Genomic DNA, 18,137 nt, shown 5'->3' with positions numbered 1-18,137 from the left:
AAACGGGTCACCCCTCTCATCGAAATCAGAATACCACGAATAGATATGTTGAGATCATTCAATCCGCCCAAAATCATTCACTCGCATACAAATCAAAATGGACAATAGTCACAGGCAAAAATGTAGCAACCGCCGGTAAGAACCATGGCTCAAAGAGACACGAAATCTCTCACCTGCATCCATAAACGGAGCCAGTATAATATTTTTTCTCTCTTGGTGCACATGATAGAGGAGGAAGTTCCGTGGAAGAAGTTAACCAGTACCCTCCTACAATAAGTGACCGTTGGTACAATATGGAGAGAAAAAAGAAAAGGAAAAAGCGAAAAAAAAAAAATTGGTGGGGGAAGACATTTATGGGTGGGCGGGATTAGAATTGGGTGATTGTGATTGGTTGGGTAGGTTGGGTGGGGGACCCGCAGTTTGGCTTGCCTCGTTGATTGAATGCACGAGCCACTTGCTAACGACGAAGCTCTCGAGGTAAGCTTGCGGCTCTGACCCCCCTCGTTATCACGGAACAAGTTGGCCGCCCTCCCCCCTGCCGACGGCAACGAGAAACGAAACACCCCCCCTCCCCCCTCGATCGAACTTCGACGACAGACAGCGATACCCAACTACCGGCGAGATCGAACGGGCAAATACGCAACAATGTTGAGGCAGACATTGGCTCGCTCGGCTTGGCGGACGCGGGCCAGAGCCAGTTTGGTCGCCAACAGGACGTTTTCTACGACGACGGTGAGGCCGGCTGAGGTTGAGCTTACAATTGGTGAGGATCGCAGTCTTTGGGATGCAGATGGACAAGTGCTGACGCTGGAGATGTGAATAGATGGGAAGAAGGTTTCGATTGAGGGTAAGAAAAGGCCGAGCTCTCTTTCTTTTCCCTCGCGATAAAGGTTTCATAGGCAAAGGGGGATGGTTTTGCTGATTTGGTCCTGGGGTGGGGGGGAATAATAGCTGGTTCCGCGCTCATTCAAGCTTGCGAGAAGGCGGGTGTGACCGTTCCCAGGTATGTTCAAGTCCACGGACTATTGGAAGGGAGAGATGCTAACATGGAATTCCTCAAACCAGATACTGCTACCATGAGTATGTCACCAATGGTGTCAGCAACAACAAACAACAACAGCACCGATATTGATAAGATATGTGTCTCTAGGAAACTCATGATCGCCGGTAACTGCCGCATGTGCCTCGTCGAAGTCCAGAACGCCCCCAAGCCCGTCGCCTCGTGCGCATGGCCCGTCCAGCCCGGCATGGTCGTCAAGACCAACTCGCCCCTCACACACAAGGCCCGCGAGGGTGTCATGGAGTTCTTGCTCGCCAACCACCCCCTCGACTGCCCCGTCTGCGACCAGGGAGGCGAGTGCGATCTCCAGGATCAGTCGATGCGCTACGGCGCTGATCGTGGCCGGTTTCACGAGATTGGCGGCAAGCGCGCGGTCGAGGACAAGAACATTGGTCCTCTGATCAAGACGAGCATGAACAGGTGTATTCACTGCACGAGGTGCATCCGCTTCTCCAACGACATTGCTGGTGCCCCCGAGATGGGCTCGACTGGTCGTGGCAACGATATTCAGATTGGCACTTACCTCGAGCAGAACTTGGACTCGGAGATGTCGGGTAACGTTATTGATTTGTGCCCTGTCGGTGCGCTGACTTCGAAGCCGTACGCCTTCCGGGCGCGTCCTTGGGAGCTGAAGAAGACCGAGTCGATTGATGTGTTGGATGGGTTGGGATCCAACATCAGGGTTGACTCGAGGGGTTTGGAGGTCATGCGCATCTTGCCTCGTTTGAACGACGATGTGAACGAGGAGTGGATCAACGACAAGACTCGCTTTGCTTGCGACGGTCTCAAGACGCAGAGGTTGACGATTCCTCTGGTGCGCAGGGAGGGCAAGTTTGAGCCGGCTACTTGGGAGCAGGCTCTTACCGAGATTTCGCATGCTTACCAGACGCTGGCTCCCAAGGAGAACGAGTTCAAGGTTATTGCTGGCGCTCTGACCGAGGTTGAGTCTTTGGTCGCCATGAAGGATCTTGCCAACAAGCTTGGTTCGGATAACCTTGCTCTCGACATTCCCGGCGGCAGCCAGCCTATTGCTCACGGTGTTGATGTCCGGTCCAACTACCTCTTCAACTCCAAGATCTGGGGCATCGAGTCTGCCGACTGCGTTCTTCTCGTTGGCACCAACCCCAGACATGAGGCTGCGGTCTTGAACGCCCGCATCAGAAAGCAATGGCTCCGCTCTGATCTTGAGATTGGTGTTGTTGGCGAGACGTGGAAGTCTACCTTTGAGTTTGACCACCTCGGCCGGGACCTTGAGGCCCTCAAGACTGCTCTCAGTGGCGAGTTTGGCAAGAAGCTCGCTTCCGCCAAGCGGCCCATGATTGTTGTTGGCTCTGGTGTCACGGAGCACCCCGACGCCAAGGCCTTTTACGAGGTCGTCGGCAGCTTCGTCGATAAGAACGCCGGCAACTTCCAGACCGAGGAGTGGAGCGGCTACAACGTCCTCCAGCGCCAGGCTTCCCGCGCGGGCGCCTTTGAGGTCGGCTTCGTCGTCCCCAACGAGGAGGTGGCCAACACCAAGCCCAAGTTTGTCTGGCTTTTGGGTGCCGACGAGTTTGACGCGGCCGACGTCCCCAAGGACGCGTTCATTGTTTACCAGGGCCATCATGGTGACAAGGGCGCCGAGATTGCGGACGTTGTCTTGCCCGGTGCGGCGTACACGGAGAAGGCGGGCACCTATGTCAACACGGAGGGCCGCACGCAGATGACGAGGGCCGCGACGGGCCTGCCGGGCGCCAGCAGGACGGACTGGAAGATCATCCGGGCGGTGAGCGAGTTCCTTGGGGCACCGCTGCCGTACGATGACGTGGCTCAGCTGAGGGACAGGATGGTGGAGATTTCTCCTGCGCTGGCGGCGTACGATGTTGTCGAGCCGGTTGCGCTGAGGGAGCTGAGCAAGGTGCAGCTTGTGGAGCAGAACAAGGGGGCGAAGGTTAGTGGGGAGCCATTGAGGAAGGTGGTGGAGAACTTTTATTTTACGGATGTGATTTCTAGAAGGTATGTTTTTCTTTTCTTTTTTTTTTTTTTTTTGGTGTGGTTGATGAAGCTGACATTAAAAATAGCTCCCCGACGATGGCGCGCTGCTCGGCGGCCAAGGAGACGGGTGATCCCAGGACGAACTTCATGGCTCCGGGCATGGAGGAGGATAGGCCGATGGGACAGGTTGAGTATGGTGTATAGATGTTTGGAGCAGGCAAGCATACCTACAGGATGGGTTTGGGGGGTGGAAAAGATGTGTTGTGTGTTGTTGTGTTTTTGTTGTACAAGGTTGAGACAGGAAGACGAATAGAATGGTTACCTGTTGCAGAGTTGTTTGTGTTGTTTGTACATATTATTTTGGGGGTGGGGGTGTGATAGGGAGAGAGGTATATATGTTTTGTGTTGAATGCTGTGTTTGTCTTGTGGGTGTTGAAATGGTGAGGTGATGTAAATGGGAGATGATGAGAGTGGTCAGGCATAACATGTCACAAACCGGAGGGATCAAGATGTAGTTCTTGCCCAAAGTATGAAGAATGGCAGTTGATGTTTTGAGCAGCAGGTACCTACTCGTTCAGAGACTCGACTAACCATGAATAGGCACAATATCCTCTTTTCCCTTTCCTGTTTTCTGTCTTTCTACCCCCCTTCCCCCCTCCCCCCCCATCCCTCATAGTGATACTCAATTGCGTGTCCATCACCATCCACCATTAATTAATTATATACATACCCCCCTTTTCCCAGCATGTAACCACCCCTCCATAATCTCTCTCTCTCTACCTTTTTCCAAACCCCTTTGAGCACCCCTCACATCCCAATTCATCCCCCCTCCCCCACGCCGCTTCCCCATCCAATCCAGCCACATCCTACCACAGTTTAAGTTGCAGAGTGTAAAATGATGAAGTGAAGTGAGTCAAATACTCGTCGTGGCGGTGGTAAATTCTTAGTTGTGCTCATCCCTGGCCTCATGCCAACTCCTATCATCCCCCTCGCCTTCCTTCCCGAACTGAAGCCGGGAATTGGTGCGAGCTACCCTCTCGTCCATGGAACGCCCGGACAGGAACCAGGTCAGCCAGACGAGGAAGAGGAAGCAGGAGATCCAGATCAGGATTAGACGGGGGGAGCGCGGGGTGCGGGGGGCGTAGGGGGAGAAGTATTGTTTTGCCATTGCTGCTCCTTTCTTGCGCGTTTTTCTGGTTGGGATGTGTGGTTGTGGTTGTAGGGTGTGGATGAAAGTTGGTGGTGGTATGTGGATGTGTTGTGTTGTTACTGTGTTGACGTGGTGGTGGTGAAGCTTGATCTTGGCGGCAGCTCTTCGCAGATGTCAATGCCGTTTCCTCAAGCAAGTCGACGCCTCTTCTCTGAAAACGGAGATTGAGTCCCAATTATGCCGTACAACCAGCTCAGTTTCAGTCGACCGTTTCAAAAAGATAAAGTTGAGGCTCGAAAAGCAACAAAGTGACGTTGTTCACTTCCAACTCAAAGCTTGAGCTTAAAGAGCTCCGAGCTTCCGGTTCTCCAATCGATATGGCCCGTGCTCAAGCTCTCACTCCTCACATTCAACCCTAACCCGATCAACATGTTCGAGTCAGTCAACACCACAAAAAGATCCACCGGTATGGAGAACAAAAAACATACAACACCAGGGATTCCCCAGTGGTCACCCACCTGAGTACTAGTCTGGCGATCAGCTGTTTGACTAGGGGAGAGCGGACGGGATCCCGTATTTTCAGCTGTCTGTGGTCGTATGTGGTTGTTCGGGGCGGATTGTGTGTTCATATGTGGTGGGTTTTATGAGAGGATAGTAGCCATACTTAGCAGTCCCAAGTCTAGGTGTAGAAGGGGCAGCAGATATATGAGGTGTTCACACCACGAGAGACTTCTCGCAAGGACATTTTCAACAGTCCCAAAACTGGAACAATACATGAATAAACATCTTATAACACTGCTATGCCTATCGCATTATGCAGACCTTCCAGGCATCCGAAACCATCGCGCCCTTTCCTGTCCCACGATCACCTGCATTTTCTCCCTGCTATGTCTCTGTGTAAACCGATCTACCCAGCAAAGGCATTCCCCAAATCATGCTCCTATATCACTTGTTAGCACATCTCTCTCTCCCACCAATGTCAAAGGCAATCTCACCTTCATGTACTCCCCCCCCTTCTCCTCATACTCCTGCCTCGTCACCCTCGCCCTCCTGCACTCCCCCGTCCCCGCCCACCCCGCCGCCCCCCTCCAAGCATCCAGCACCGCATCCCCCGCCCTCCTAACCCTCAACTCACTCCCTGCAGGCAACAACCCCATCAACCCCCTCCTCAGCCTCTCGTCAAAGTTCTCAAACAACGTATTCCCCCCCGTAAGGAAAACATCCCTCAGAAACTCATCCCTATACTCCTCCCCTCCCAACCCCATCAGCCTCTGATTCAAAATATCCCCCGCAATCTCCACAATGCCCGCTTGATCAACCCCCGCGATCGCGCTCGGCTGAAAAATCACCTCCGGCACCCTTATCCGTTCCACATTAAGATGCAGCCTGTGCGTCTCGGCCGGATTAGAAGGATCAAACGGTCTCGGCCCATACCGAAACGCATGCAGCAGACTCTTGGACCAGTCGTTCTGCGCCTCAAGCGTGTTCTCGTAAGTAAAATCCTTGTCATACTCCAGCAAGTCCGCCTCCAGCGCCCTCACCGCAGCCTCCAAATCTTCTTCCCCCTCCTCGTCGTCGTCAGAGTCCCCCTTGTTGGCGCCGATAGCCACCGACCGGTAAACACCCCAGTCAGCATCATCCGCCCCAAAGTCATCATCATCCCCTCCGCGCCTCCGCTTGCGGCTCCCGCCCGTAGGTGTGTCCGAGGCCAGGTTGGCAATGTTCTTCATGCGTATTTGGCTGGCGAGCGACTTGCGATTGCCCAAATCAGCCTTCAGCCGATCCCGTTCCTTGATCTGCGCCAGCTTCGCCAACCTCGCCTGCCTCTTGTCTTCCAGCCACGCCTCGAGATCATTCGTTCTCCTCTCCTCGTCCAACCTCGCCTCCTCTGCTATCCTCGCCTTTTCAGCTTCCTTCTCCGCCCTGGCCCTCGCCCTCGCATCGTGGTTGGACTTCAGCAGCCGTTGCTGCCTCTTTTGCTTGATCCCCGCCTCGTCGAGCTGGTCATCCGGCACGTCTAGGAGGCTAAAATCAGGGGCTTCCTGCTCCTCCTCTGGTTCACCCAGGTCCTTTGTCCGCTGCTTCTTGATTGTCTTTTCCAGCTCCTTGATAATCTTCTCGAGCTGTGCCTCGTCCTTGACTTCAGCATCATCGAGGATCCGCTTCGTCTCCTTCTTGGTCTGGTCAACCAGCCGCCTCTGGACATCTTTGTAGTATTCCAGCTCCTCTTCCTTCTTCATCAGCCGCTCGAGGCGCATCTTGGCGGCTTGCTCCTGTAGTCTGCGGCCGCTTTCCTTCTTGCGCTCAGCGATCCGTGCAAGTTCCTCTTCCGATTTCTGAATAATGACCTCTTCGGTGTAAGGATATTGCACAATGCGTTCTCTGTCCTCCAGGCCGGTCCATTCTAGGTACCCCGAGAGTTCCTTGTCGTAGTCTAGAGATACGTAGCAAAAGTCCCGCACCATTTGCTCAGCCTGGGAGGCGTTCAGCTTCCCGGGGAAACCGGTGTGGTACTTCAGCTTGATGAGCTTGAGAAGGTATTCCGCCTCGTGCCAGCCGCCCCAGTTCAACCTCGTAGCTTGAGCTAGCATGGGTTTTTGGTTGTAGATAGGAATGAGATGGGTTGAGCTGTATGATGAGGATACGACAAGGCCTGTGTCGCCCTTGTTGTGGCGGTATGAGAAGAGAGAGTCGATGCCAGTGACGAGACTTGGTGCTTGGTAGCACTCAAAGATGATTTCAGCCATGGCTGGAAAGTGTCAGCACAACAACAGTATCAAGATAGAAGGGGGGAAAACACAAACATTTCCTCGAGTATGGAAAGTTGGCGACAGCTTCCGTCATAACAATAGGCATATCAATCCCGCCCTCCACCCCATTCATGCCAAGCTTGATGAAGATGTGGTCCAAAACATGCTCCATCACATCCCAGTTGCTTACGATGCCAGTCCCGGCCTCGAACGCATTGCGGATATGTCCCCTCGCAGTGGTGTCGGCGTAGCAGTCCTGGCCGGCGAACGAAAAGGTCTTGGCTAACTTGCGATCTCGGTACTTGGACATGATCGGGGGGATGGACAATCGGGGTTTGTCCTCGAAGGACCAGCCTGCGCGGACATTGTAGGAGCCTACGACAAAAAAAAACAATTGACATGTTAGCAATCTTGGTCTTGGTGTTGGGGACAGCAAAGCAAGCTGGCATACCATTATCAATGACAATCGCGGCCTGCCCTTGAGGCAAGGCTAGGGCGCGCTTGCGGCCGTCTGTTTGTGGCTCGAGGTATTTCTCGAATCTGGCTTCCTTGACCGGGTGCAATGTCGGTGGTGGGAGGGTCATCCAGGCATCCCGTGTGCTGACAACCCCTTCCATTGCCGAGGGCGCCATTGCTGCGAGTCGCAGATGGCAGGTGTACGGAAGCGCGCAACGTAAGGTTTCTGGTGATATGTTGACGAGTTTGGTAGAAATTCTCGAGGGGATTTTGGTATGATTCTGGACCGGATGTAACGTACTTGGAAAACTGGTTGCTAGTAAAAGAGATATTATTGCTTTGCCAAAGAGCAAGATGGAAGTTGTAAGTCCAGTGCGCAACGCCGCCATCCGCCTCGAGCTTGCCGCTGCCGGGAGCTGTCAGGGATGCGCGCCGCACCGTGCTGATACAGTTGGAATTTGGAGATGCACCGTGCGGTTGTTGTTGTAGGCACTTACAGAAAGTCATCAAAACAATAGATGATGAATATATCGACTTTGGCACTCAGAACAGTCTAGAAATATAGTATTCCTAAACGCCGCTGTAAAATACTTCCTGACATCAACATGATGAGCTTGCCATGGACACTAGCCTTGTTACTCAACCCATTGCAACTCTTCGCAGGTTACTTCACGCCGGGTCTTTCAAGTTGTCCGTAGCTGTACCGGTGTTAGTACAGTTCACAGTTGCATGTGACCCTTTAAAATCATGAGAGCTTACCCTCGAGATGGAAAAGGACATTGGACTGGTAATTCTTGAACATTTGGGCTACCAGCTCAATGTTCATGTTCTGAATGTTGATGTCCTACCAGCCGATTAGCTTGATATTAAGCAGTGATTTTGGAATATGATGTCCTACTTGAAGGGTCTTGTTCATGACAAGAATGGACTCGTTCAGTTTCTCCTGTATATCCATGAGTATGTGCTGTCTGCTTGCCATGTACCTAAGTTGACTTACAACATTGGTGATAATGCGCGACAGCAGGAGGTTCTGCTGATGCTCGTGTGGACTTTCCTGTTGCTTGTTAGTCCATATCATAAGGAAATATATATGAGAACGTACCATCTTGAGGGTTATCACAGCTCTGTCACTCCAAAATTGATGTCTTTCGTGGTAATAATGACTTGAATGGGCGAAGCATAACGTACAGCCCCACCCCCACAAAGTGTTTGGCGGGGCACGCTTTCTGGAGCGCGTCAACAGTGCGAACAACAAAAGCGGTCAGACGCGGCAGAGGTTCCAACACTTGAAGCTCCCAGCACTTGTTCCAGAAGTTGGCTCGCCATTGATCGCTGACCACAGCCCGCCACCACTCACCCATCAGCTCTCCAGCATCACTATCATAACCATGGCATCACAGAACCCCGAAGTCCTCGCCGCGCAAGCAGCCCACACAGCCCTCCTCGAGCAACTCGACATCCACTCCATCCACAAGACCTTCCGCAACCCACACTGGCGCCCCAACCAGCGCCGCAACAAGAACATCAAGACCATTCTCGGCGACGCCCAAAAGAAGGAAGCTTCCGTGATCGCTACCCCCCAAGACGCCAGCGGCGCCGCGACTCCAAAAGACCAAAACGACGACGGCCTCTCAACGAGTGGGACGTCTACACCTGCCAGCAGCGGCGGCAACAGCCTTCAACCCAACCTCGCCCAGGCGTCGAGGAGCTTGTCGAAGCTGGTGCTGGAAAAGTCATTAAACAACAACAACAACAACAAGCAAGGTAATGGAAACGGCAACGGAGCCACGTCCTCTGCCCCAATCCCAACATACACCAACATCGAAGGCGCTCCAAGTCTAGCTCCACAGAAGCGATACTGCGACGTCACTGGTCTACCAGCACCATACATTGACCCCAAGACGAGACTAAAGTATCACAACCGGGAGGTGTTTGGGATGATTCGATCTCTGCCCAATGGCGTAGGGGAGCAATTCTTGGAAGCCAGAGGGGCTCAGACGATACTGAAATAGAAGCGGGGCCAGTGGTTGGGAATCGCGTTCATTTGTTTTTATGATTGGGAAGCACGGCGTTACGGAAGCAGGGCAAAGGCATGGCAGCAGTTCCACAATAGAATCATAAATATCAAGATAATAAATTGTTCGACCAACAAAGTCAGGCCCCATCTATGCAACTCGCTGCCTTTCGACAGGAGTATCAAGTTGACGCCCCGGCTTAATCGTGATCAGTTGCTCTCTGCCTGAATATCGACAGACTTCCGGGTAAGGATCGGGATTACCAAACTCGGGGTGCTCCCAACGATGAACGATGGGAGCCGTCGCGGCATGTGTTTTTGTGTTGAGGGGGACATGAGAGAAAGGCGAGATATATATACCTACCGTCATTGACCTTGGCCATTGGAATAAGAGCTGACAGGTCTGTCAGTACTGGCAGTCCTTTTTCCCAAGAATACATCATCCTGGCGGCTTTGGGTATTTGTTGCTGCTCATTGCTCAACCAGCTTGGTCCATCCTCAGATGTTTCTTCGATGCAAGAAAGATGATTTTGACTTTCTACAAAAATTCAAGAAAAGCTCCCAAGAGTGGAGTCCTGTCATCAGCCAATCATATTTCCATCTTTCAAACCAGGGCCCTGCCTGCCGCAACGAGAAAGAAATGCTTAGGCCCCCTTTCCGTCTGTGAGAGAACCCCTGAAGAAATGTCCCTCTTGGCGTTGTCCCTTCCTGTCGCAAGCTGTTGCGTTGCGCTTGCTGTTGCAGCTTATCCATCATCCAACTGCTTTCGTGTCTTTTGAACTCTTGATACTTTACACACCACGACAAATCATCTGTAACACAATTTTACCTATTGCGAGCTAGGCAGCAGCAGCTTTTTGTTTCCTCTTCTCGACAGGACAGATATTACTTACCTTACCCTTTTCGCCCGACTAAAACGATACTTTGATTCAAGGCTTCACACCGCCAACGATCGCCGACCATCGTCTGGACAACGACTGTACCCTTCTCAAAATTCACCCCGAACACCGCCACGATAGCACCGCCGGGATCAGGAAACCGCAGCACCTGTCATACTTTCTGCTCGACCCAACGGGATTCTTCCTACGCACGATACAAACGTCAACAAAAAAGCAGACCGAGCAGTCTCTCACAAGGTGTGGGGGAGGCAATTCGGAGACCGTGTTCGGAGGAACACATCGTGGTGCTAGGGACACATCATCACGATTCTGTGGTGGCTTGCTGGACAGCTCTCTTGGCTGGTGCAATCATTAAGCAGAGACGTTGTTGAGACAAGAAGATGATGTGGTTATCAGACTCGCAGAGTACGTTCCCCCCTCCCCCTCCTCACATCCCATCCACCCTTCAAGGTAGTAACTAACAAACCTCCTCAGAGGTCGGAGTGGCCTTCTGCTCAGGCGGCGGCTTCTTTCTCATAGGGGGTGTACTCCTCTTCTTCGACAGAGCCATGCTCGCAATGGGCAATGTACGTTTCTTCTTCCTCTCCCCTTTCGCACCACCACTCACTAACCCTTTGCCCCCAGATCCTCTTCCTGATCGGCCTAACAATCATCATCGGCCCTGCCAAAACAGCCGTATTTTTCGCCCGCCGACAGAAAATCCAAGGAACTCTCGCCTTCTTTTCCGGCCTGACGTTGATTTTCCTCCGGTGGCCTCTGATCGGTTTTCTTATCGAGCTGTACGGGATTTTGATCTTGTTTGGGGACTTTTTGGGGACGATTCTCGGGTTTGCGAGGAATATTCCCGTTGTTGGGCCGTATGTGGGCATGTTGGTTGACAGGACGGGCTTGGGGGCGAGGAGGAATGCTGAGTTGCCTGTTTAGGTGATGGGATTCCTACAGGTGTTTAAGCGACGGGGTAGGAGGCAACAGAAAATGGAGGATGATCATGTTGAGGTGGTGGACGACAAGCTGGTGGACGACAAGCTGGTGAAAAGAAAAGATCCGCTTGATGTAGGGGATGTGAGAAAGGCGGGGAGGAAGTGGAGGAAGACGTGGATGAGGATGAAGCCTGTGGTGGAACAAATGGAGAAGGAAAAGAGGGAACGGGGGGTGGAGATGGCGAGGAAGATCTATGAGGACTGGATTGCTGAACAGGAGAGGCAGAGGGTGGAGGCGTGTGCCAAGGAGCGGTTTAGACAATTGGTACTGCGGAGGGAGATGGAGTTGACTTGTCGGGAGATTGAAAAGGAGAAGAGGAAGATGGAGAAGAGGCGGGAGTTGTTGGAGGCGTTTTCGAGGAATCCTAAAAAATACACTGGGTGGGTGAAGAGGGGGGCTTGTTGTGTAAACGTTGGTAGGGATGAGTAAGTACAACTTTTTTTTCTTTTTTTTTTTTAATATGGTGAGGTTTGGGTTTTTTTCTTCTTCCGGGAGAGGAGGGATATGACTGTCATGACGACGAGTATAACATGTGGTAATGGGAACAAGCGAAGATTGGACAGGTTACCTAGCTCTCTGTACCATCAATGGGTTGAGAAAAGTAAAGGGGGTATAGCGATGTTTTAATGGTGGTGGTGGAAAGGCGTTGGGAGAAAAAGAGAAATATTCCCCTGTTATAGATAATATTGATGGAGGAGGAAGGAGCGGTTTGTCTTGTGTACGACTATGATTGTACGGAGTATGAACATGGCCCTTTATGGGACAGGGATAAGAAGAGTATTATAGATGAGGAATTCAACGAGGCTCAGGCGCGCTTTGTGTTTTCAGCACATTGATATGTTTCCACATCGTTGCAAGTGATGCGAGAAGCAGGAAAGGAGATATCAGCTTCTCAGTTGTGATAGGGAACATAGACCTAGCTAAGTAGGGGGTTGCAAAAGGTAACAAGCATCGACAACCAGCACCACCAGCACCACCAGCACCACCACCGCAGCACCAGCTACACCAACACAATCAACAACAGCGATATAATCATCTCGAACCAGCCAGTTGTGCACATTCATTTGAGAGATTCAACAAAAAAAAAAGGGGTGTCTTCTTCTTTCTCTTTCCCTCATTCCTCATCCCACCACCACCATCTCTAATCAACCATCTTCTTCTCATGAATTGTCATAAACCCCCCTCTCTTTAAACAACCTACCGCCGCTTTCCTACACCACCAGTCTTTCCCGCACTTAATAACCAAGACCAATCAGGTAATCAGCCAGCGCCTCGACCGTCTGGGTGGCGTTGCCGGCCTGGGCGTTCTCGCCGTAGTGGCCGACGAGGATGGCCTGTTTGGTCTTGACGATGCAGATGCCCGTCCTCCCCTGGCGGCCGTAGACGTGGCGGTCCTCGTTGCGGGTGGCAACGTAGCGCTCTCCGCCGACGTGGATGCCCTCGGCGAAGGCCTTGGTGGCAGCGGGGCCGTTGGACTTGTCGGTTTCGTTGAGGATGGAGATGATGGAGGTTATTTCTGAGGGAGAGACCTGGGCATGAGAGTTAGAATGGGGGATGGTTTTCGGGGTGGGGATGGTGTGGTGGCAGGGGTGAGGCGGTGATGGAGGAGGAGGAGGAGCGGTGTGTAAAAGGGGGGAGGGGGGAGGATGGGAAAAGGGGTTGTTCATGTTGATGTCGGAATAGGGGGAGGGGGGGGGAACGTACGGTGAAGCCGGGGGTCGCGGCCCAAGTGCTGTCGCCGGCGGCGCTGACGATGGCGGCTTTGTCGATGTGGCCGGAGCCGACGAGGCTGGCGGGGGGGAGAGAAATGTTAGATTACTGTGGTAATAGCAGGGATTCTATGGGTATCGATGTTCAGGATGGTGAAGTAGTGGCTCGTACCTCGAGTCAACATAAGCTGTTGTTGTGGTGGTAAGGTTAGCTAAAACCGACTCCTGAATATCCCAAGGTGGGGTTGTTTCCCAAGCTTTGCTTCCGCGCGGGTTAAAACAGAACGACGTACCTTGCCAGGACATGATGTGTAGGTTGCTGTTGTGTGTCTGGTTCGGTGATGTGAGGGGATTTATTAGGGAGAGACGATGCCGATGTTAGGGCGAGTGTTGTGTTGTTGTTGGTGTTGTTGTTGTTGATGGGGGAGGGGCGCGCGAAAAGAAGTTGTTCGGTGGTTCCAGGTGCCGACGACGATAGGTTTCTGGGCCTTTCACTCATTCCAATTTACCCCGCCAGCGGAGGCCGTTTTGCTGAAGACGGGCACGGGAGAAGCACACCAGCCTACCACAGTGAGGGACTGCAGCGTTGAGTTTGTATTAGGTAAGCCACCTATACTATCCTTTTTGACCGCCAGTGTTAGGAGCGATCCACCAGTCGTCACTCAAGCAACTGATTGCAGCAGCCCCTCGATTGAATGGAGCCTCATGTGTGCTGGCGGGCTCGGCAATTGCCCAACATTCGGCGGGAGCATCCGAGAAAGCTTTTTTCTTTGTCATTTTCTGTCCGACCACCCAATGACGGTTACCACGCCTCATATGCTCAATTGAGCATGAAAACAGCCCAGCCCGCTGTGATCATCTTGCGATAAGGTCTGCGATATGCCACTAGGATGACGACCCAAACGTGACGCATCGGTGGCTACGGCCAAGAGAAATCCTCAACTCCAAAAATGGAGACCAGAGTGAGTTGTTCTCTGGAGACATTATCCGATATTCGAGGGGCCATCGTCATCACCGGAGGAAGCTCGCTACCATTGTCCGCCGCATCCTTCTTGTCGATTCTCTCGAGTTGGACACAGCTGAACAACCTTCTATTTAGCCAACGCGCTGAAGCAAAAGAGTCGAGACATGTGTGTGTGCTGGTACAAATCCGAGACGCTCAGAAGGAGATCATGAAGAATCACGCAAGCCGCCGCTGCTCAAACAATGTTCTAGAAGCCCGAGATCGAAACTGATTTACCCATCCAAGCGGGTAATCCTTCTCTTCTTCACCAAAATCTGACTCGAAGACATCAGCAATCACATCATTCTCAATCTCATCCCCAGGCGATCGTCCGTCCGAGGTTGGCGGGGCCATATGTATTTCTGAGACGTAGCTCAACGGCCTAACCCTGTTTGTCACTACGAAACAAAGTCTTCGGCAATACTTGGCACTTGACAACTTCGACTTCAACTTCAGACGAGACGACACTGCAACACCCGCACGGTCCGAAGATGCCAAATTTCTTTATGGCCGTTGTCGGCTGAGTTGCTGAAGCATGAACGAGTTGGCATGTTTGATACAGCATGTCTCCACAGCTATGGCCAACGACAAACATCATGAATTTCCCTTCAGCGGTCAAGCCACCACTTGCCTGTTTCGCATGATGACTGAGGCCATTAACTCTTAGGAGCCCCGATATTACCAACGTCGTCAGCTCGGCTCAGACAGCAAATTATTCCAATGGCACCAAAACATTTGACTTGTAGCAATCGCTAATAAAAGCCCATCTTGGTTACGATACGGAACATATCAGGCTTGGCGTCGTTGTCTTGAAGAAACGGCCGGCTCCGCAGTGAAGGCTAGTGTTGGTGCCCCTTGAAGGAGCGGAATTATTTCTCTTCAACATGTCCAACTCATCAGATGCCGCATGCAGTTTTGTTGTTCCTGCAGCAAGCCACCATCCCAAGCACCAACTAACCAAAGAGGGGTTGTCTCACAGTTGGGATCGGCATCATCAAGATAACAGACGCTCATGTGGTGACCAACTACGCATGGAGGAGGCGGCTTATACCAGGAAATGACCAAGGTAGTCCACGACATTGAGCCTGTATAGTACCAGGCCGTCTGGAGAGCGGCCCGCGGAAGTTGTATGGTCGAGTCGGCGGCCCATCGCTCCGCGCCTGCATCCGGCAGTGTAACGACATGTCGACGACAAAGATGCCGGATGGCACAAGGACTGGGGAGAGCCAGCACACGAAAGGAGGGGAGGGGGGAGATGGTGAAGTTCTGAGACACAGATTCTGCAGCGGGGCCTGACAAGGATGTCCTCCCGCAACATGGGTCGGTTGCGGCCCCTCATCGTTCGTTCGAATGCCGGGGTGCATGGACGATGTGCTGCCCTTTGCGGGACATGAACCCTCAACGGGCTGCCCAGGGGTCTCGGTGTGTCCACGACCCCTGTGGGCGATCAACCTCACCCAGAATAACCGCCGCCCTTCTCTGACTGACAGCGTGGTCAGAAGGCTCGAAATTCGCTCGTCGACATGTTGACACGGCTTCAGGCTCAAAATGTCGAGTGTCAGACACGAGGCTCAACAAGGCTGCTGCTTCCCAAAACACAAGCGGCTGGATGGCTGCTTGGGACGGCCTGTACGGATGAGTGGCTGAAGATATGTAGGTGATAATCTCCCGTTGTCTTCCACTCAGGACTCTTCCTGAGCCTCTGCCTCTTGTTTGGCTGCTGGCCTTTAATGAGGCTGTATTTTCGTTCTCCGGCGTCTGCGGCGTCCCTACAACAACAAAGGGCCATCTGCCTTCTCGATTCGTCCAACGGGTACCCCTCCGTAAATTAGACGATATTTTTCGAAACTACCCCGTCGACAGGGACCAGCTCCGGGACTTCCTGCAGCAAAAGTGACCTGCAGGGCCCCTGAGTGGTTGCAGTGGTTCCTGGGTTAAACGGCCACCATGTTGAAAGCGGCTAGGCGCCGTGCCACCTCAACAGCCCAAGATGCAGGAGTTAAGGTCGACGGTCGAGAAACGCACGGTCCGACGGCCCCCTCCACAGTCCAAGGACCAGGATCTGTATCAGATCCGCGCGATACAACAAGCACCAGCTCCAGACAGCCCAGCCGTCCAGTTGTTCAAAATGCAGACATCCCCCCCATCGCGTTTCCCGGAGGGCGGAACCCCTATCTTGACCGTCCTCTCCCCATTCCTCCCCGGCCCAAAACACCCTCCAACAAAACATCTACGGCCGTTGCTGCTGCCGTGGCAGTCAACACAGTCCCGCCTGTCATGCCGGCGAGGCCAAGTACCTCTTCAGGACCATCCAGCAAGGCGGCTGCTGGCTCAAGACCAAATTTTGACAAACGACAGTCCAGGGACGACATGGCTTTGAACATGGGCTCCAAGGGCAAGGGGCTCCAGCCATATATCATTGGCGTCAAGGGATCTGGACCCTTTACACCCGAGTCTAGTCCAGGCAGAATGAGAGCACCATCACCGGCACCCAACTTTTCAGTTCCTTCTCGGGTCATGACGCCAGAGTCTTTTCACTCTGGGGAGATTCCCATCGGTATGGCTTTGGGTAGTCCCACACAGGTTGTCGGCTATGCTGGGAGTTGGAATGGCTCCACTCAGAACATAGGCTACCAAGCACAGGTCGAGGCAAACGTTCAGAGATCACCATCACCGCCGCCAGTACAGAAGACGTCAGAGCCCACGGTTCAAAGGACGAAGACTCAAAAGAGGAGGCTGTTCGGGTCGTTATTTGGGAGGAAGCATGCCGAGCCAGCAAAGACGATGGAGACCGCCGAAGCAAACCAAAGTACTGTGTCGATCACGGTTACTGGTCCTGCAGAAGACAATGTCCCGACAAGAAGCAAAACAGTTAGCGGCAAAAAGGCCCCGAAACACAAGCCTATCGTGGTTAGGTCCAACACTTTGAAGGAAACCTCATCCCAACAAGACCTGAGAAGGACAGAAGAGCAGTTGAACAGCTTACAGCCATTGCCGGGAAGCTCTCCCTCCAAAGCGCCCATGTTGCTAGACCTGGAGATCCCAGACGTCAGGTTAGAACGCTACAGCATCATGTTCAGCGGCGTCTTGAACCCCAGCGGCATGACATCACCACAGTCCAAATCCTCGTTGTTGGAAAGACGACAAGCGACGTTGGAAAAGCTGAAGACGATCAAGGACCAAGAGGAAGAAGAAAGGATACGACCTCGGCGTGCCACATCCCCGCAACCCATGAAATCTCCAGGATTCACCCTCTTCCCCCAGGCCATGTCCTCGACCAACTCGCTCGCTCCTCCTCCACGGAAACTTCAGCGATCCAACACCTCGCCTTCGGTTCTCCCATCACCAGCCAGAGCAAACTTTTTCAGCACCCAAGAAGGCTCACCAGAGGCGGCGAAAAAAGAGCGCAAAACAGTCAGGATCGTTTCGCCGCGAGCGATGGACGAGATCAACCGTGCGGCTCAAGTTGAAAAGCTCCGTGAGCAGCAACAAGCCCAGCTAAACCCACTCCGCCAACCTCCACCAACAACAAACCCCTTCTACTTTGGACCCAATAACTCGGCCCTCATCCTCGACTCACCTGTCAGCTTCGCCACAACCTCCTCCCTCGCCGACGAGGATTACGAGCCGTTATCAGCCAGAGCAGCAGTAACTGCCATCCCGCTCCGCCCCGCAGTGCCAGAGCCAACATGGACGATGATTTCCCCTCCCTCCTCCTCGTCAGATAGCTCCAAGCAGTCGGCTGCCTCGTCAGTAACTACCAGTCCCTCCCTCGATACTTTACGGCCCTTGGAGCACAAGCCAAAAGTGCCGCCAGTGGAAGAAGACGACGTTGCTCTCAAGGCAGCAGTTGAAATCTCGATAGCGAGACAGATTAGTATCTCCCGACAACAGAGGAATATGCTCCGGCCGCTCGGGCAAGGGGCGACAATGTCGAGTTCTGCAAAGTCGGGGGCGATAAGGGGGAGGAGCGCGACGGTGGGAGGGGGGAGGGTTCAGGTGGAGATTTTGAAGAGGGGGACGAAACTTGGGGTGCCGATGGTGGTGAACGGGGGGGAGAATAGGAGGAGTGAGTTGGTGGAGGTTGTTGATCCTTAGGGGAACAAAAGGCAGGGACCCACTCGTACATTCATTTGGAGGG

The 18,137-nt window shown here is 53.0% G+C and overlaps 7 protein-coding genes across 7 annotated transcripts; 4 read left to right on the top strand and 3 right to left on the bottom strand.

Moving 5' to 3' along the window:
* Positions 1-565: 565 nt before the first annotated feature.
* Positions 566-3,337, top strand: NdufS1 (ndufs1 NADH-ubiquinone oxidoreductase subunit). The gene is made up of 6 exons (XM_062910937.1): positions 566-763; positions 824-847; positions 952-1,003; positions 1,066-1,080; positions 1,151-3,055; positions 3,121-3,337. The coding sequence occupies exons 1-6, from the start codon at positions 646-648 to the stop codon at positions 3,236-3,238; spliced, it is 2,232 nt and encodes a 743-aa protein (XP_062766923.1). The 5' UTR covers positions 566-645; the 3' UTR covers positions 3,239-3,337.
* A 1,456-nt stretch (positions 3,338-4,793) lies between these two features.
* On the bottom strand, positions 4,794-7,779 carry ARP5 (Actin-related protein 5; the record flags this gene model as incomplete). Its single annotated transcript, XM_062910936.1, has 4 exons — positions 4,794-5,124; positions 5,180-6,933; positions 6,989-7,309; positions 7,386-7,779. 4 exons carry the CDS (start codon positions 7,777-7,779, stop codon positions 5,092-5,094), a joined length of 2,502 nt encoding a protein of 833 aa, XP_062766922.1. The 3' UTR covers positions 4,794-5,091.
* A 280-nt stretch (positions 7,780-8,059) lies between these two features.
* DAD4 (DASH complex subunit dad4) lies at positions 8,060-8,587 on the bottom strand (the record flags this gene model as incomplete). The annotated part of the gene is made up of 5 exons (XM_062910935.1): positions 8,493-8,587; positions 8,388-8,444; positions 8,289-8,333; positions 8,150-8,234; positions 8,060-8,088 (listed from the first exon to the last, which is right to left on the bottom strand). The coding sequence occupies exons 1-5, from the start codon at positions 8,493-8,495 to the stop codon at positions 8,060-8,062; spliced, it is 219 nt and encodes a 72-aa protein (XP_062766921.1). The 5' UTR covers positions 8,496-8,587.
* A 191-nt stretch (positions 8,588-8,778) lies between these two features.
* Positions 8,779-9,402, top strand: QC763_304840 (uncharacterized protein; the record flags this gene model as incomplete). The annotated part of the gene is made up of 1 exon (XM_062910934.1): positions 8,779-9,402. The coding sequence occupies one exon, from the start codon at positions 8,779-8,781 to the stop codon at positions 9,400-9,402; it is 624 nt and encodes a 207-aa protein (XP_062766920.1).
* Positions 9,403-10,089: 687 nt separating this feature from the next.
* GOT1 (Golgi Transport) lies at positions 10,090-12,114 on the top strand. Its single transcript, XM_062910933.1, has 3 exons — positions 10,090-10,708; positions 10,778-10,869; positions 10,928-12,114. The coding sequence occupies exons 1-3, from the start codon at positions 10,684-10,686 to the stop codon at positions 11,225-11,227; spliced, it is 417 nt and encodes a 138-aa protein (XP_062766919.1). The 5' UTR covers positions 10,090-10,683; the 3' UTR covers positions 11,228-12,114.
* A 75-nt stretch (positions 12,115-12,189) lies between these two features.
* On the bottom strand, positions 12,190-13,976 carry PFY1 (profilin, required for normal timing of actin polymerization in response to thermal stress). The gene is given in 5 exon segments (XM_062910932.1): positions 12,190-12,243; positions 12,262-12,813; positions 12,989-13,073; positions 13,166-13,181; positions 13,287-13,976. 4 exon segments carry the CDS (start codon positions 13,297-13,299, stop codon positions 12,520-12,522), a joined length of 408 nt encoding a protein of 135 aa, XP_062766918.1. The 5' UTR covers positions 13,300-13,976; the 3' UTR covers positions 12,190-12,243; positions 12,262-12,519.
* A 1,967-nt stretch (positions 13,977-15,943) lies between these two features.
* On the top strand, positions 15,944-18,094 carry QC763_304800 (uncharacterized protein; the record flags this gene model as incomplete). The annotated part of the gene is made up of 1 exon (XM_062910931.1): positions 15,944-18,094. The coding sequence occupies one exon, from the start codon at positions 15,944-15,946 to the stop codon at positions 18,092-18,094; it is 2,151 nt and encodes a 716-aa protein (XP_062766917.1).
* Between the last annotated feature and the right edge of the window lie 43 nt (positions 18,095-18,137).

Source organism: Podospora pseudopauciseta, chromosome 3 (genome assembly GCF_035222475.1).
Source record: "Podospora pseudopauciseta strain CBS 411.78 chromosome 3, whole genome shotgun sequence".
NCBI classification, from domain to species: Eukaryota; Fungi; Ascomycota; class Sordariomycetes; order Sordariales; family Podosporaceae; genus Podospora; species Podospora pseudopauciseta.
The sequence above is the reverse complement of the archived record's forward strand: the minus strand, read 5'-3'. Positions and strand labels throughout refer to the sequence as shown.

Coding starts and splice junctions, on each gene's coding strand:
- NdufS1 (XM_062910937.1), top strand. CDS start 646: ATGTTGAGGCAGACATTGGCTCGCTCGGCTTGGCGGACGCGGGCCAGA. Junction 848..951: donor GAAGAAGGTTTCGATTGAGG/GTAAGAAAAGGC, acceptor GGGGAATAATAG/CTGGTTCCGCGCTCATTCAA. Junction 3,056..3,120: donor ACGGATGTGATTTCTAGAAG/GTATGTTTTTCT, acceptor CATTAAAAATAG/CTCCCCGACGATGGCGCGCT.
- GOT1 (XM_062910933.1), top strand. CDS start 10,684: ATGATGTGGTTATCAGACTCGCAGA. Junction 10,709..10,777: donor GTGGTTATCAGACTCGCAGA/GTACGTTCCCCC, acceptor AAACCTCCTCAG/AGGTCGGAGTGGCCTTCTGC. Junction 10,870..10,927: donor CCATGCTCGCAATGGGCAAT/GTACGTTTCTTC, acceptor CTTTGCCCCCAG/ATCCTCTTCCTGATCGGCCT.
- PFY1 (XM_062910932.1), bottom strand. Junction 12,814..12,988: donor CCGCGACCCCCGGCTTCACC/GTACGTTCCCCC, acceptor TCTCATGCCCAG/GTCTCTCCCTCAGAAATAAC.